The 15362-nt window shown below is 44.3% G+C and overlaps 1 protein-coding gene across 1 annotated transcript in view; it reads left to right on the forward strand.

Annotated features, from left to right (window-relative positions):
- Positions 1–15362, forward strand: part of PNPLA7 (patatin like domain 7, lysophospholipase) — a gene marked incomplete at both ends in the record, with an annotated part of 115029 nt that overhangs the window by 37459 nt on the left and 62208 nt on the right. The window contains one exon of the mRNA XM_079544898.1: positions 9895–10008. Within this exon, the coding sequence (XP_079401024.1) occupies positions 9895–10008 (114 nt within the window). The remainder of the gene's footprint in view (positions 1–9894; positions 10009–15362) is intronic.

Consider the following 15362-nt stretch of genomic DNA (forward strand, 5'->3'; position numbering starts at 1 on the left):
GATGTAAATTTTCAAGCGTGTGTGTGCACTCCCAAGGATTAACTTGTGGCTCAAACTGTTTTGTTCCTTGTACTGACTCAGTGGCATCTGTTCCTGAGGTCTGTCAGTTCGGGGAGAGAGGAATGGATTAGAAACTGAAATTTGCTTTCCTCCTGTTGTTACTTGGAGTTGCCTCGAGTAGTTGTGTGTGGGGAAGGTGGGAGCCCTCCTAGAGGGACTCTGCCAGCTGCTTGCTGCTGCTCTTCCCACTAATGGGCACTTCTGGCTGCTGTATCAGGTAATATCAGAACTTGTTTGAAAGCCTTCTGTCTGGTTTCCAGTGGGCAACGATGAATCTATTCAGTAATCCCCTCATGTTTAAATACAGTTTGTGACGGTGCTGTTGTGTAGAGGCTCTGATTTGTCCCTTCTGCGGGAGACTCTTAACTTGTAGGTGCTATTTCCTATAGATGAGCTTGTGAAAAACCTTGGGATGTTAACAGTATAATGAAGCTATGAAGAAGTTATGTGAGCTAAAGGGAACCTCTGCTGGCATTGGTTCACCTATGCCCAACTGTCCTCCAGAGGAAATTAAATTCTAATTCCGCTATGTTTGGCGCTAGGGATTCTCCTCACAAGTTGTTTAAAATGTTATACTGGTGTCTTTTTAGTTCTGATCTTGGACAACTGCTGCAGGTTGAAGTTTTTACCCTTGATTTTGATCTCATTTGTGGATTTTTTCGAGAAGGAGGATTCCTTTTCATTTGCATGTTTGTTATGCCTGTTGGCATCAGGCTAACTGGCTCACACTGGTTGACATGTAGCATTGGCCCCAGCACAGCTAATGAGACTGAGAGGAGCTCAGAAGAATTCTTCTGTGCTTTTTATTGTTTCTTTATTTGTGTGGGTTTATATTGATTTTTTTGTTTGTTTTTTACAGTCCCAGGTAGGTTGTGGGATTACAACCCCAAGCATGGGTTGAGTTGGGTGTTTCTTGCTTCTTGTGTTGTTGGAAAGGCACAGCTGGGTAAGGAGAAGGAGCAGGGAAAACAAAACAAACTAAAGCTATCCTGCAGAATAATCTGCCGAAGAAAAGCTATTTGTATTCTGCCTGCTCCCTTCAGATATCTGGATGGGGATGGAACCTTCAATGTAATTAGCTTTTCATGAAAGTCAACATTTCGTCTTAAGTGAGTTCCTGAAGAAAGGCTGCAGTGTTTCTGAGATGACTGAATACCAGGCAGCTCGCAGGGGAGTTGGTGGCAGCTGTTGAGCTTATAATATGTTTAAAAGTGGGGCTGCTGCCTTGTAGCTAGACTTACCTGCAGCCTTCTGCTCCAGGAAACTGCTGTCTGCAGCATCTGACCAGGAAACCAGCTGGCTGTCAGAAATGCCCTGCTGGGGAATTTGCTGCAGTGTTTTGGTTACTTCAAGATCCTTCCTGCCCTTCTCTAACACTCAGAACAGCCCTTCTTACTTGGAGGATTTCATTCAGTTGTGGGTAGCAACGCAAGTGCAGAAAGGCATTTGTGCACTGCTGTTCTCCGTGCAGAGCAGCACAAGAAGATGCACTGCCAGTGCTGCAGCACACCACACCAGTTCTGCTGTGCAGGAAATTGTGCTCTGCACTCCAGAAATAATGGCTGTTCCAGGTGTTTTTAGATGCTGAGCTGTTCATCTCGTTAATGTTAACACAGCTCAGTGTGCTTGGTTCTTTTTCTCTCTAAAAAGTTAAAACCCAAGATAATCTGTAAATGGATTCAGATTTCCTCAGGGGTTTGGAGCACCGTCCTTTTAAAATGTGCCACTGTTAGAAATGTTTAATTGCTGAGTAATCCTCCAAGGGAACACCGGTATCAGGATTACACTTGTCAGGCTTTTATTCCTTATCAGTGTTAATGCTGCCATACGCTGCCTGCTCTTGGCAGCACCAAACTCTCTGAATAGCATTTTACTCTCAACAACAGCACTAAAACCAGGCAAGTTCCACTCTGTTAGGACTGGTTCCATTGGTACTTTGCAAGTGGGAGATTTTTTTTTCCTTATTACTTGCATGTGATTATATTCAAACTATGAATTCTTCAGCTCCTAAGCTTTAAGGCACTGAAAAATGAGAGGTTAATTCAGGATTAATGGCACCTCAGGCGCTCTGTGCACAGCCTGTGTCTGTGGAAACTGGAGGTGGATGAGGTCCAGAAGTCACTTGGTATTGAGCTGGAATACGTGGTTCTGGAGGGAGGTGTTCTCTTGCCATCTCTTGCACAGCCTGTCTTGGTAATATGTTACTAAAATTATTTTTTGCCTAGTATCTTAGGTGTGAAGTTGTAAAGAAAAACAAAGATAGCAGCATTTACCAGTGGAGAAATGAGACATGGGAAGCTCTGAGAAATGAGCTCACGCTTGCACAGCTGAATTTGTGTCAGACTGAAATTAGAAGCTCGGCGTCCTGATTTCCAGACCTGCCTTGGGGATGTTCTCGGCTGAAGGGAATTCATTGCTCTGAGCCTGCTGGACCTCACTTTCCCAGGTCTTTCCCAGGGGCTTCCTCATGGTTGGAGCTGTTGAACAGTGTATATTTTTCAGGTTCTTATGCCTGCCACAATTTATTCTTTCATCTTCCTCAACTTGTATTTTATCTTGATCTGTCTCAAGTTCTTTACAGAGAGAGTGGTGAGGTGCTGGAACAGCTGCCCAGAGAGGCTGTGATGCCCCGTCCATCCCTGGAGGTGTTCAAGGCCAGGTTGGATGGGGCCCTGAGCAGCCTGGGCTGCTCTGAAATGTGGAGGTTGGTGGCCCTGCGTGTGGCAGGGGGTTGGAGCTTCATGATCCTTGAGGTCCCTTCCAACCCTGGCCATTCTGTGATTCTGTGAAGTTCTGACAGCTGATGTAAGCAGACCATAGCTGAAGATGGTTGTGGTGCAGTTTAGATGTGTGGTAACGGACTGCAAAGAACACAGGTAGGGTCTGGTGTTAATTTTTCCAGTTTTGACACTGTGAGAGGAAGTCATTTGGTTTTGGAGGTGCCTCCAGTAAAGCTCCTTAGCCAAGTGCTCTTGAGAGAGTATTAGGGTCTGTGATGGCAGGTAGCAATGGGGTGGTGACCTGCTGGGTTTCAGAGAGGGGACTTCTTTCATCAAGCCATCATTCCTTCGTGTCTCCCTTCTTCCAGACAAACTTCCTTTTCATTATGTCATGGCTACTGTCCACCTATCAACTAACTCTCCTATGCAACTTCTGGTCACCTCTTCAGGACCATCTCACATTTCCCCTGAGTTCTGCTCCTTTCTCCTTTCCATTTTGAGGAACACTGCATCTCAAACTAAGCTGGTTTGCGAGTGGTGTGAGTTGACAGCACGTCCCCTTCAACCTTTGCAAAATACTTGCAGAAGTTGTTAGCAAAAAATTTTTTTTTCTTTCCTTACAACTTGTCTTTTTGGCAAGTGACATTAAGGAAGGGAGAGAAATGGGATCCCTTCCATCATGGCAGTGCTTGGAACCTCACAAACAGCAGGAAACGGAGGTGAGAAACAGAATTCGTGGAGAAACAGTCAGCAGTGAAGGATGGGGAAGGATGTTGCTGAAGTTGCAGCTGGGTTTGCTGTTCTTGTGATGCAGCTGAGTCGAAGGCAATCAGACCTTACCCTTGTTAGAAGGTATTTGAGCAGGTCACTGTGCTCTGTTCTCTCCTTCTTTTGCTGACATTCGAGTACCATTCAGTCAAAACAGGAATGTGCTGGGTGCCTGTCAGTGGCACAGTGCTTGCAGATGCTCTTCAGACAACCTGCATACATTTAATGGCTACTGTTGGGTTGGTATTTTTTTTTGGGGGGGGGGGGGGGGGGGGAGGGGTGGATGGGGAGGGAAGTACTGCAGGTAGCACTTTTGTAGGTAGGCTTTCTGTTGGTTTAGGGGAGTGAAGTGTGTGAGTGTGACTTCCCAACTTTTCTGCAGTCAGATGTAGATAGAAGTGAAGCTGAAATACACCCGGAGGTCTGCTAGCAGTTCCCTTCCCCAGCTACACCCCTTCTCTTTTCTGTCCCTTAATTACATTTGGCGATGTAACAGAGCTGTCACTGCACTGCTTCTACATGCAGGCTCAGTTCTCTCTGGAGAAGCAGTAACCTGACTTCCACTGCCTTAATTACAAAAGGTAGGAAGCTCAGTCTTTGTTTTTACATACATAGGTACACGTGTGTGAAGGTGCATATGTCTTCCTTGTGTATCTCTGTGTGTGTATAAGTCCTATATGCAATCATACATATAAATAGAAGAGAGGTTTGGATTCCTCTTTCTGCATACTGTAAGTGCTGGATGTCCTCAGTCTCAGGGTTAATTTGGCACACAAAGGATTGCAGAAAGTGGTTGTTAGAACAACTTTTGAGAGTACATGGTGTACTGCATTCATCCTCTGGCACTTCTCCCACAAATAGCATCGATTTGCAGCTCGTCTGGTTGCACTTCCCACTCGTTCATTGCTTCCAGCAGTGTCTCCTCTGTCCTTTTCTGATACAAGCAAGTTAATGTTTCGGATCTGTCCAAACTGGCTGGAGGAAACATATTTGAGATAAGTCACGTATTTGCTTCAGGTGCAGACAAGCTGAGGCAAGGCCTGAGAGCAGCTTGTTTAAACCAGAAGAGAAATGTTCCACGTAGCGTTTGGTTGCCCTTCATGTAACATTCATTAGATTACATGGCCGTGTTCAGTTGCAGCAGCCTCATCTCCTGTCCCAGCCTGGCAAAAGCACTGCTGTGACAAACCATGTGTGCATGGTCTTTGTCTGCCTGCACGTCTGTGCTGGCTGCTGGGATGTGTGTGCTGCCCATACCTGCCTTGTTTTTTGTTTTGCCATGAGCCTCTTAAACTATCAGCAGATGTCAGTGTTGACATTTAATCTCATGCCTCTGATGGTGCATCTACGCTTCCTTGGGTGGTGTATTTCATCCCTGTGGCTTCCCCTGTTCCTATAGGTGCTTGTTTCTGGGCTGATTCTTGCCAAAGGGTCTTGAATGAGCATGAAAACATTAAAGCATACAAACACCAGGCTAACGGGCACACAGCAATTGGGGCTGCCATGAGGGGAGATTTGGAAGATGAAGATTTTAAGTTAAATTCTGGGGTTCAGACCTTCTCAGGGTCCTCTGACACCCCAACCTCGTGCTCCTGTGGTGCTGGCTGGTTTGCTGTGCTGGAGGATGGAGGTGCACGGCTGGGCTTTGTGCTGTGCAAAGATGACTGCTTTTTGTGAGCTCACAGCAAGGAAAAGATGAATATGAGAAAAGAAATACAATATCTAGGAGAATAAAAGATTATTGGGGTGAAATAACAGCTATAAAGGAGGAGAAGCTGAAAGCAGTGTGTTGTACGCGTGGCTAGGAAGGGAATGCATGGAAGAACTAAAAGAGCTTATGAATCTAATGCTGGTTGAAGACAGGCTGACATGAAGGAGCCCTGGTTATGGTCAAGTCCTCCTCAGTGTATCTGAGGTGCCTGCAGCTCAACGTGTGGATAGCTGTATGTCCTGCCCTGGGGATATTCATCCAGAATCACAAAATCATAGGGGTTGGAAGGGACCTCTGGACATCAGGGAGTCCAACCCCCTGCTGAAGCAGGTTCCTTGCAGTAGCAGGCTGCATATGCTGAAGTTAAGCAAACGTTGAAAGTGTTTTGTTGGATGTGGCTCAAGAAGGAATTTGGAGTAATTAGATCAGCTTACAGCAGGCAGGGTCCTTGCTGGATGTTACTTTCCAACTGTGTAATTTGGAGAGAGCTGGAGGGACTGTCAGGGATGACTGTCGAAAGTGGAGTCAGAAGAGGTCGTGAGAAAATAAATTGCTTTTTTCCCTTGTTTTAAAGGATTTATAGCACTTTTTCTTTGTAAAAGCTTGTAAGCCAAGGTTGTGAATCATTGGCATCGTACGTGATGCGTCATATGTGTTTTTATCACTACTTAATGCTGAATTAGGAGAAGATGAAAAAAAGCCTGTCAGAATTAACTAGAAGAAACAGTAAAAAGAGCATAGGTCTGTCTGTGGGTTTTTTCTTCTTTTGTTAGCAGTAGCACCAACAGAACTGCAGTGAAGGAGGGACCACCTTCTGCATGAAGTGTGCCATCAGTTACAAGGACCACGGAGTAACACTTAAAATTTCCACGTGGTCCTCAATGCAAATTATTAATAGCACTCAAAGCATGGCTTCATACATCCCTTAGAGGAGATGGAAAAAAGGCAGTGTTGTGCAGACGGGCTTCTGAGGATGTGATAAGGGTAGAAGAGAGGAAATGTTTACTGTACATGAGGAGCCATAGGGCAAATGTGGGAGAAATGTGCATGGGACATTTGGTGCTGCAGTGCGGCTGCTGAAACAAGGCAGCTGGTAGAAGAAGAGCCAGCAGAGCCAGAGCAGGGAGGTGGTGGCTGCAGCCTTCAGGGAGCTCCATGAGCACTGGAGGATCATTTGAAGGAGAGCAGGGTGAATAAAAAATGGCAATGGGGAATAAAAAAGCAACACCGGTGAAGGGCAGAGCTTGCTGATAGAGGCTTGTCACTGGGGAGGAGGAGGAGCTGATGCTGTGAGAGAAGAACCAGAGGACCAAAAGAAGTATTCTTTGCTTCCAGCAAAATATACTGTGGTCAGTCAAATTTGAAAGGAAATGGGAAAGGGGCAGGGGTACTTCCTTACATTGGGGCAAATGTTGTAGCTGTGTTGTGTGCTGGAAGAGATAAATGGCTGCGGCAGTCTGGAAGCAGGTTCTTTCTGAGCCAGGGTGGAAGATGTATCTGCTTATGTGTCTAAAAACTACACTGTCTCCTCCCTCTTTCTGTGTAACCAAAAATTAATCTTAGGTGCTGATCTGCTGATTGCAGGTGGATTTTGTCCATATTCAAGTTCAAGCTAGATTGCCAAGTCTTGTACTAACAAACCTGAAACACAAGGAACGTTGATTAAAATGTTCACTGGACAGAGGAGCCAAATCAATCTGAATGTAGCTTGAAGTTTTCAACTTGGGAATTGTTTTCAACTTCAAGATTCAAGATTTTGATGTTATGTTGTCTGAAGCTTGTTTTTTTTTTTTTTAACAGCAATAGCAGCAAAACAAAAACAACAACAAAAACCCAATCCAACAAATCCCACACCTCTGAATAAGCAGCATCTCAAACAGTTTATTAAGAAGGATAAATACAAAGAAGAAAAGCTTAGTTGTCAGGGTAGAAATACGATTCAATGGTTAGAAGGCCTTTCTGTCCCCAAAAAGGGTGAGGAAAAACCAATGCCTGATTTGGCAGTGTCCTTCCTATGTACAAAAAATATGGAACTGGTGCAACGTGGGCAAAGTGCAGGGTGCAAAGAGGGAAGCAAGAACATAGCAAGGGTGGAGATCAATCCTGCAGGTGGTCTGGGTATTAAATGGGAACTTTCCATCTTCCAGAGAAGAAGCAGCATTATATGAATCATTTGGGGAAACTAATAGAAGTAGAGGCTGCGAATGCAGATGATAAGGACAAAGCAGAACTTGAGTATCTTGGTGTACAGTGTCTGAGACCCCGGATAGTTTCTAAGCTCCGATAGTGGAGTGTATTTGCATGAGAACAGCCGAGCTGCTGGCTAGATCTGTATAATGCACGTATGCAAGAGTAGCACAAGATCTGTTCTCTGTTCTCAGCTGGGAATTGCTTTCAACACATTTGCTGCAGCTGCAGGAGTGCTGTGAATGCCTCTTGCTCTGCAGGCCTGAGCAGCTCCCAGTAGATGAGGTTGGAAGATTTCCATCTCCTTTTTGTTCTCCCTATGGACAAACAGCATGCAATTGAAACAGAAAAAGTCACAGTTTGGAGGGAAAAAAAAAATCCCTGAGGCTTTGTTTTGAAATGTAATTTTCTTTTCACAAGTCTCATCTCCTCTGAAAGACTTGTGAGCTGCTGGGAGCGCAGTTAATATCATGCACTCCCATATAATGGAAAGAGTGGAAAAGGGTGTTAGGCACTGGGAGTGTTTCTCTTTAAACACATTGGACTCGGTCGGTTGATGACTGGTTGAGAAGAAAGGGTTTTATTTTAGCGATTGAAATCCTTAATCTGCTTTCAGAACGAGGAAGCTTAATGGCAGATCTGAAAACCTGAGGTCGGAAGCTGGTAGTAGGGATCAGGGATGAACAGAAGATATTACACAACCATTGGGATAACCCTAAAGGGGACTTGTGAATGGGCAGGGATGGCATGGCCTCACCCCACGGCCTGTGGTCTGTGTAATTGGTTCCAAACATCATTACAAAACAAAACACCCCAGCACTGAACAAAAACCAAAGGCCAGGTCTTGCAAAATGCGGTTAATTCACATTTACTTGTGAGGTTGTTCACACGCAGCACAATTGTGGTTGAATTAAGCTCTTCTGACCCAGCTGTTCTAAAGAATTAATGATACAAGCAGGCTAATCTCAGCATTCTGGACTAATTGCAGGTGCTGTGGCTGTCTGCATTGCCCATTTTGTGCACGTGCAGTCTTCCAAGAATGCACTCTTGTTGTAAGTGGGGTCACAGAGCCGTGTGTTTTAAATTAATCTGCTTGTACTGTGGGTAGAAGTGCCTATCTGGCACAGCTCAGCCAGCACACAGTGTGTAATCCTCCACATTAACTCTGTCTCTAGTTCTGTAGAGGAAGCATTGAGTCCATTGGAATTTGCTGCAAACAGAAGCTATGCAACAAAATCTGTAAAAAGCAATTATAAGCTGATATGTTATTTTCTTCTATTTCTGCTGGGTGACTGACAATGGGAGGTGGTGCTTGTTTTTCTTCAAAGTGCCCGTGGATTGCAGCCAGGGTGGGGATTTTGTTTTTGTGTTAATCTCAGTGATTACAGCCGCTACAGCAGCCACCAATTTTTTTTTTTTTCTTCCTGAATGCATGAAGTATGGATTTTAAACCCAGTAAATTTTAAACCCCGGTGCTAGAACTTGCAAAAGTGCACTGGGCTGTTACTAAGCAATTAAGTGCTGCAGCTCATGCCTGAGCTCCGAGTGACGCCATCTCACCTAGCGGGCAATCTCATTAGGAGTGTGAAAATACTGCATCAGGGGGTTTGATTTCTGCATCTCACAGCACCACGGGAGCTGCTGCTGGGCTGGGGGCTCTGCAGATGCTACAGGAGGGGATTCGGTTGCACAGCTGCACTTTGCAGAGCGGGGCTTTGCAACCTGTTCCTCCTTTGTATCGTGGCAGTTCTTCCCTGCAAAGGAGAGCATCTCTATTAATTTTCATAGCACCCTCGTTTTCTTCAAACTTCTATTCTCCATAAATTGTTTCTAAATTAAGTAATCGGATGCTGTATTCAGGCTGCTGCGTCCTGTAACGTGTCTTTGTGTTCACATAGCACAGATCCACATGCGTGTACCTGGGGAAGAGCAAAGCTCTCTTCTGCCAAAATATGTGGGTTTGTTACTCTTACCTCTTTCAGGAACTCTTGCTTGTTTTAAGGTTGCTGCCATTCAGCTTCTGAGACTGAAACAAATGTACTTTGGGGTGATGGTGAGGGGAGGGTGAACGAAGAAAGAAAAAGCAGTAAGGAGCTGGATTTTCCTCCTTCTCACAGGTGGCATTCTTGCAATTAAAAACAAAGGATAAAAAGATACAGCAAAAAGCTACAGCTTCTGTTGCTATGAGATTGCAGGACGGCAGAACATCTGTGAGATTTGGATTGCATAGATATTGCTACATGCTGCACGTGGATGTGCCTTTAGGAAGCTCCCTCTGGAAGGGCTCCTAGGGGGGTGGAAGGGAAAGCAATGTTCTGTTTGCAGTGTAAGTGACCAGAAAGTATGATAGTCCCATTTTTGGGAATTGTTTGGTTTCCTTACCCTGAGATACTATTTTTACAACGCATTATATGTTATCTTTAATGTCATGGCTCTGTTCTCTTTCAGGTAGAGGCATTAACCCATCAGCCTAGAGCCACAACAGTTCATGCCGTCAGAGATTCAGAACTTGCCAAACTCCCAGAGGGAGCCCTGACATCTATCAAACGCAAATTCCCCCAGGTAGGAAAATTACAACTATTTTCTGTCTGCATCAAATTGTATCTCGGGAGCTAAAGCTCTCCATTAGCACAGAGCCCTCTGGCTTTTTTTGCATGACTGATGCGTTCTCAGGAAACATTTTGTTCTGTCTCGATCTGATCTGATCCATTCCAGACTTTCACCAGCTTTTTTCCCTTTATCCTCTCTATATCTAGGAAAAGTTCACACTACTACGTATCCATGTCCTGTATTAAAGTGGAAATCACTTAGTGGTATTAACAGTAAATGACAGTTTGATCTTTAAAATCACTTTGAAATACTATTATTCATATGTCCTACTCAGTAGGACTCAAAGTCAAGCCTTGATTATACATACTTTTATTTCCAGAGCCTTGATACCTGGGAGCTGGTTTTCTTCTTGCTCCCTTTCTGTGCCATCCATCCTCATTCTGCAACTGCCACCATCTCTTTATGTCCTGAAGACTGTGATTGCTCCCTTGAATCCATCAAGTCATTCATCTTCTTTAATTCACTTGACATTATACCTCTCTCCTGCAAATCTAAGTGACTGACTTAAAATTTAATTGTTTTTGTCCCTAAGTGCATCACGGGCATTAAGCTCTAAGTCATTTAACTAGCCTTAAAGACAATTCTTTAATGCTGTTACTTCAAATTATTTCTTTTCCTCTCTTTAAGACACGTAGTTATTTTACCAGGTTTCTTAAAAAGCTGCCAAAGTGACAAGACTGATTAAAATACTCCTGTTATTTTGTCTTTCTAAGAGCATAATACCACTTGGGAGATAGTTTTTTGCTGTGGGTTTTTTGTAGTTGTGAATTAGCCTGTGTTCATGCACTCTCACGTTACAAAAGCTCAGAGGTTTCTGTCTGTTAATTCGGGAGAGTTTCATCCCTGTGGTAAGTGTAAGAATCTTCCTGATTTCCAGGTAAGCACAATTTTTGCTGCAACGTTTTTGGACTTCTCTTGTTAGTTAATAAGTCGCTCCTGGATTCCTGAATCTTTCCTGAATAGTTTGCTGATTTTGTTCTTGTCCCTTCAGCTTAATAGATTTGTTGTCCACGTTTATGAACTGGTAGCAATAGATGACTTCTTGTACATAATTAGCTGCAAACTGGGCCACAACAGCACGGCGTGGTGCTGGAGCTGCCCTTTCAATATTGCTCTCCTTGCTGACTGAACAGGAGATGAGGAAATGAGCCAGTTGGAGTTTCAAACCACCTTTCTCCTTACTCATCCTTTCTTGATGATTTTAAATGTTACCCGCAGACATTTAAACTGTGAATTACAGGCAAGCACTAAACATTTAAGGTTCAGTAATATCTTGAATGCTGAGCTGCACAAAGGCTGGGTTCTGATCCTGCGTTTTTATCACGGGCAATAATTAATTTCAGTGTTCTCTTTCCATTTCTTGTTCCATCAAAGGGCAGAATCTCTTTCCCCCAGATGGTCCTCTGTGGAGCTGTGAATCTTCCCAGTTTGCAGTTGAAGTTGGACTAGCGTGCTGTATTTATAGCATAATTCAAACACTTACTTGTAATAGAAATCAAGTAATCCTCCCAGATCTAAAGAATGCGTTCCATCAGCTACAAATTCCTGACCTTTCGAGGACTGAATTTTGGAGGACTTGCCTATAGTTTAGCTAATTATCTGCAGTGGAACAAAAGGAAAAGGTGTCTCTCAAAAGAGGCTGTTAGAAAAACACATTATTTGCTGCTGCTGTTTGTGATCCCTGAGTTCTGAGATTAATACTGAAGTAGTGTCAAAACTGTGAGAGCTCCCGTTTTTGTTCTAGGGTGATTTTTGAACAAGCATTAGAACTAGAGGAACGTAAGCAGGGGATTTGTTGGCTTCGGACTGTCTTGAGAAAATGAGATAAATGTTTATATGAACTCAGAGTTCTTGTGTCTTCTCTTTTTGCCTGTTAGATCCATTAGACAAAAGAGAGGAAGGGTGGAAGTGAGACAGAATTCAAGTGATGGGGAGAAGCGACTGGCTAGAAAGTTTGAAATCTGCTGGGATGTACAGAGTCAACAGTGAAGTTCAGGAGATGTAATGGAGAAAAGTCTTTGGGCTGAAAACTAATATATTGCATTCAGGGAAGGCTCTGGGCAGCAGTCCTACAAGAAGAATCCAGGGATCATAGTGTTGCTTGGGTTGGAAAAGACCTGCCAGGTATCAAGTCCAACCATAGGGATGATAGAGATGAAAAGCTGAACGTGCCTTAGCAGTGCTGTGCCGTGGTGGAAAATATGACTGTTCTTAAAATGCTTTTTGGGGGGTTGCATTCTTCCTGGTATTGGAAAAGCTTCAGTATCAGCGTGTGGCAGCACGCTTGAAGGAAGAGCAGACCAAATGATGAGAAGCAGAGGATCAAAGGATGGTAGGCTGGTGCTTGGAAATATTAACCTACAAAGGCAAAAAGATTGAAAGGTTAATGGAAGAAATGATAGCTATTTTCAAGCGTATAAAGTTATCTTCTGATAGAAAGGGCATGAATTACTCACCGTATGGAGACAGAGCAAATGGTAGTGTACTGAAATTGCAGCAGCTGGATATTGAGAAAAGGCTGCATCTGCTCCCTAGAAAGGCTACAAGATTGTTACTTGTTTGTATAACCTCTTAAAGAAATCATTATGTTTGAGGTGGTGTTCAGTGCTGAGCGGAGGGACGAGCCAGGTGAACTCTGTGCTGTGTTCCCTCCTGCTGCTCTGGTGGAAGGATTTATATGCAGGATATATGATCTTTTCCCTGTCCAACCAGAAGAAACGCAGTAATGAAAGGATGGCAGGTGCAGTCATTTTGGAATAACCAACTAGGATGCAATAACCAGAGTGTGATTCTGCAGTGATGGAGGATTTCCCTCTTAGCTTTTTGTATGGAGGAAAAGCCAAAAACAAATCAAACTGTGCCTCTGTCAAACCTGTGTCCCTGACTGAGTGAGGAGGTTCTGCACACCTGGGGTTTGTCTGGGGAATTGGTGATCGGTGCTTGTTCCCCGAGTGAGATGCTCACAGGAATCCCACAGCAGGAGAATTGCTCTTGTTTTGAAGTTCCTCCATAGAGCCTAAAAAGACAAAACAGCCAAGAGCTGTGCAGTTTCTGAGATAGAATCACCCTTTCAATTAGTTCCCCTTGAGCATCTGAATGGTGAAGATCCCTTTAATTCCAATAAAGGAGAGGCTTCATCCTGCATGTTTTTTGCCAGTTCTGATATTAGTTGCTGATCCACAAAGCAGTTTAACTCTTGAATGCATTAGTAGAAAAATCTACCTGATATGTGAGAGAACTGTGAGCATGAGTTATGCTTGTTCTCATCAGCAGTGAGAAACGAGCGAAGTCGCGCTCTGTTCGTCCTTACAGTAATTCACATTCCTTGAGCTGTGCTGCACAGCTGATGCTCAGGGATGCACCATCTGTTTGCCTTCTTTTTTCTCTTCTTTCCTGTACATCTGCTTTGGTCCTGTTACGGACAGGACAGTGGATTGCAGGGATCTTTGTGACCCACTCTGGCTGCTGTTATTCTGGGGGATGAAACAGATGGGTGAGCGTGGGGAATCTCACCCAGCCTGTCAGTAACAACCAAATTTTCAGAGCACCTGCACAAAATGCCAGCTGTTGATTTCCAGATCCTGCTCCGTATGCATGGAGTCAAATCTAGCTTCTCAGGAAAGTGTCCCAACCTTGAGTTGCTCTGAATAGGGCACCCTGAACGCTCCCAGCTGAAGGTGCTCCACAGTGCAGAACATCTCCTTGGGCATCTCAGGAAGCTAACGTGGGCACATGTTGGGGTTAGGGCCACAGGTTAACTGCCTGTCTGCAGCCTCAGCTCCCCACCACAGCCACGGGGGCACTCAGCCATCCAGAGTATTTGGTCCTCTGACAGCCTCAGAGCTTGCTTCTGGTGCTGCTTGGAGCTTTACAGAGTTGCAGGAGTGAAATGAAATTGATTCTTTCTATTTTCATCACTGCTTTCGGTTCTGAAAAGTAGGACGGAGAGTCAGCTCACGATTTTTGGCACCATGGAGCAGTTCTGAATCAGTAGCAAGAGCGCAGAATTTGTTAACAGATCAGAGATATTCTAACATCACTGTGTAACTTGGATCACATTTCATAGTTTATCTTTGCCTCTACTGAGCTGAGATTTTTATTTTATCTTTTTGTAATTCTAACTTGAAATGCAGACCTGCCATTGCTGATGGAAGTTGTGTTGAGAAATTGCTTTGGCACCGTGGAGAAGTGAACTGTAAGACAACCTACTGCATGCTACAAATGTGCTCGAGAAACTGCAGAGCTTTTCTGCATCTTCCTTTTAATTCTCTAAGTCTGCCCTCGGGATTTAAATATATTCAGAACTCATCATCCATCTTTAGCAGTAAGGTTTGCTGTGTCTGTCTGCCTGTTTTAACCAGAGCTTTTTGGAACTTTCCCTAGAGTTATCTGCCTTACATAGTGAGCTCAGTAACGTGCACTCCTTTCAAAGCTCTTCCCCCCAGCACTGTGGATATTGTGCATCATGTTATTCAAGCTTGATGTAGTGCTATGGAATAGGTCAAGAGAGGCCACGCTTCTGGATTTTTCCTTGTTAGTTTTTCTCCTGGCCCATTAAAATAAGTTTTCCTTGACAGTGGGAGAAGTGGATGTGAAAAAGGAGCAAAGAGAAGCATTCAGCAGAAGCATACTCACTGACTGCAGCTCCCTGAGGTGAGGCAGGCAGCGGTGCATGCTTACTCATCACACTGATGTGAGACTGACATTCTTCTTGAAGACACGATTGATCACGGGCATTAGAAGTTCAAACAACCCCAGGATCGAGCTTTGGTTCCTCCATGTGCTTTGGTGGCATTTGTAAAGGTGCCAGGAATGGTTGCAAGTGAGCATTTAGGATTTGCTTTGTCGCTGGGTGAGTTTTAATCCCAGACCCCCTGCTGAGCTCCCTGGTTGTGTGCCAAGTGCAGTGCTTTGTGGGCTAACTGAGGGGGAGAGAGCAGGCTGCGATGATGCCGTGGGTTTATGCAGCTGATGAGCTGATGTATCTCTCTTCCTTCCTTGTGCTCCCACCCCAAAAAGCCTTCAAAGAGCCGACAGAAAATAATCTCCAGTCCTGGAATGAGCTCTACGGAAGTGGAACTGCTATTGTGTGAGTTTGTATAGATAAAATGGCTATTATTACTATTTTACCCCTATTGCACTTACTTTGTAGAACAGAAAACCCTTGGCAGCCCTGTTTTCCACACTAGCTTATTCACGTTGGGTCTCTGTGTGGTGGAGAACCCATTTACTTGTCCTTTAACTAAATCAGATGTGTGTGCAGGTCTATAATACCATGCTCTGAAGGTGCCAGTAAATTGTTATTT

Source organism: Tetrao urogallus, assembly GCF_951394365.1.
Source record: "Tetrao urogallus genome assembly, chromosome: 19".
Taxonomy (NCBI): domain Eukaryota; kingdom Metazoa; phylum Chordata; class Aves; order Galliformes; family Phasianidae; genus Tetrao; species Tetrao urogallus.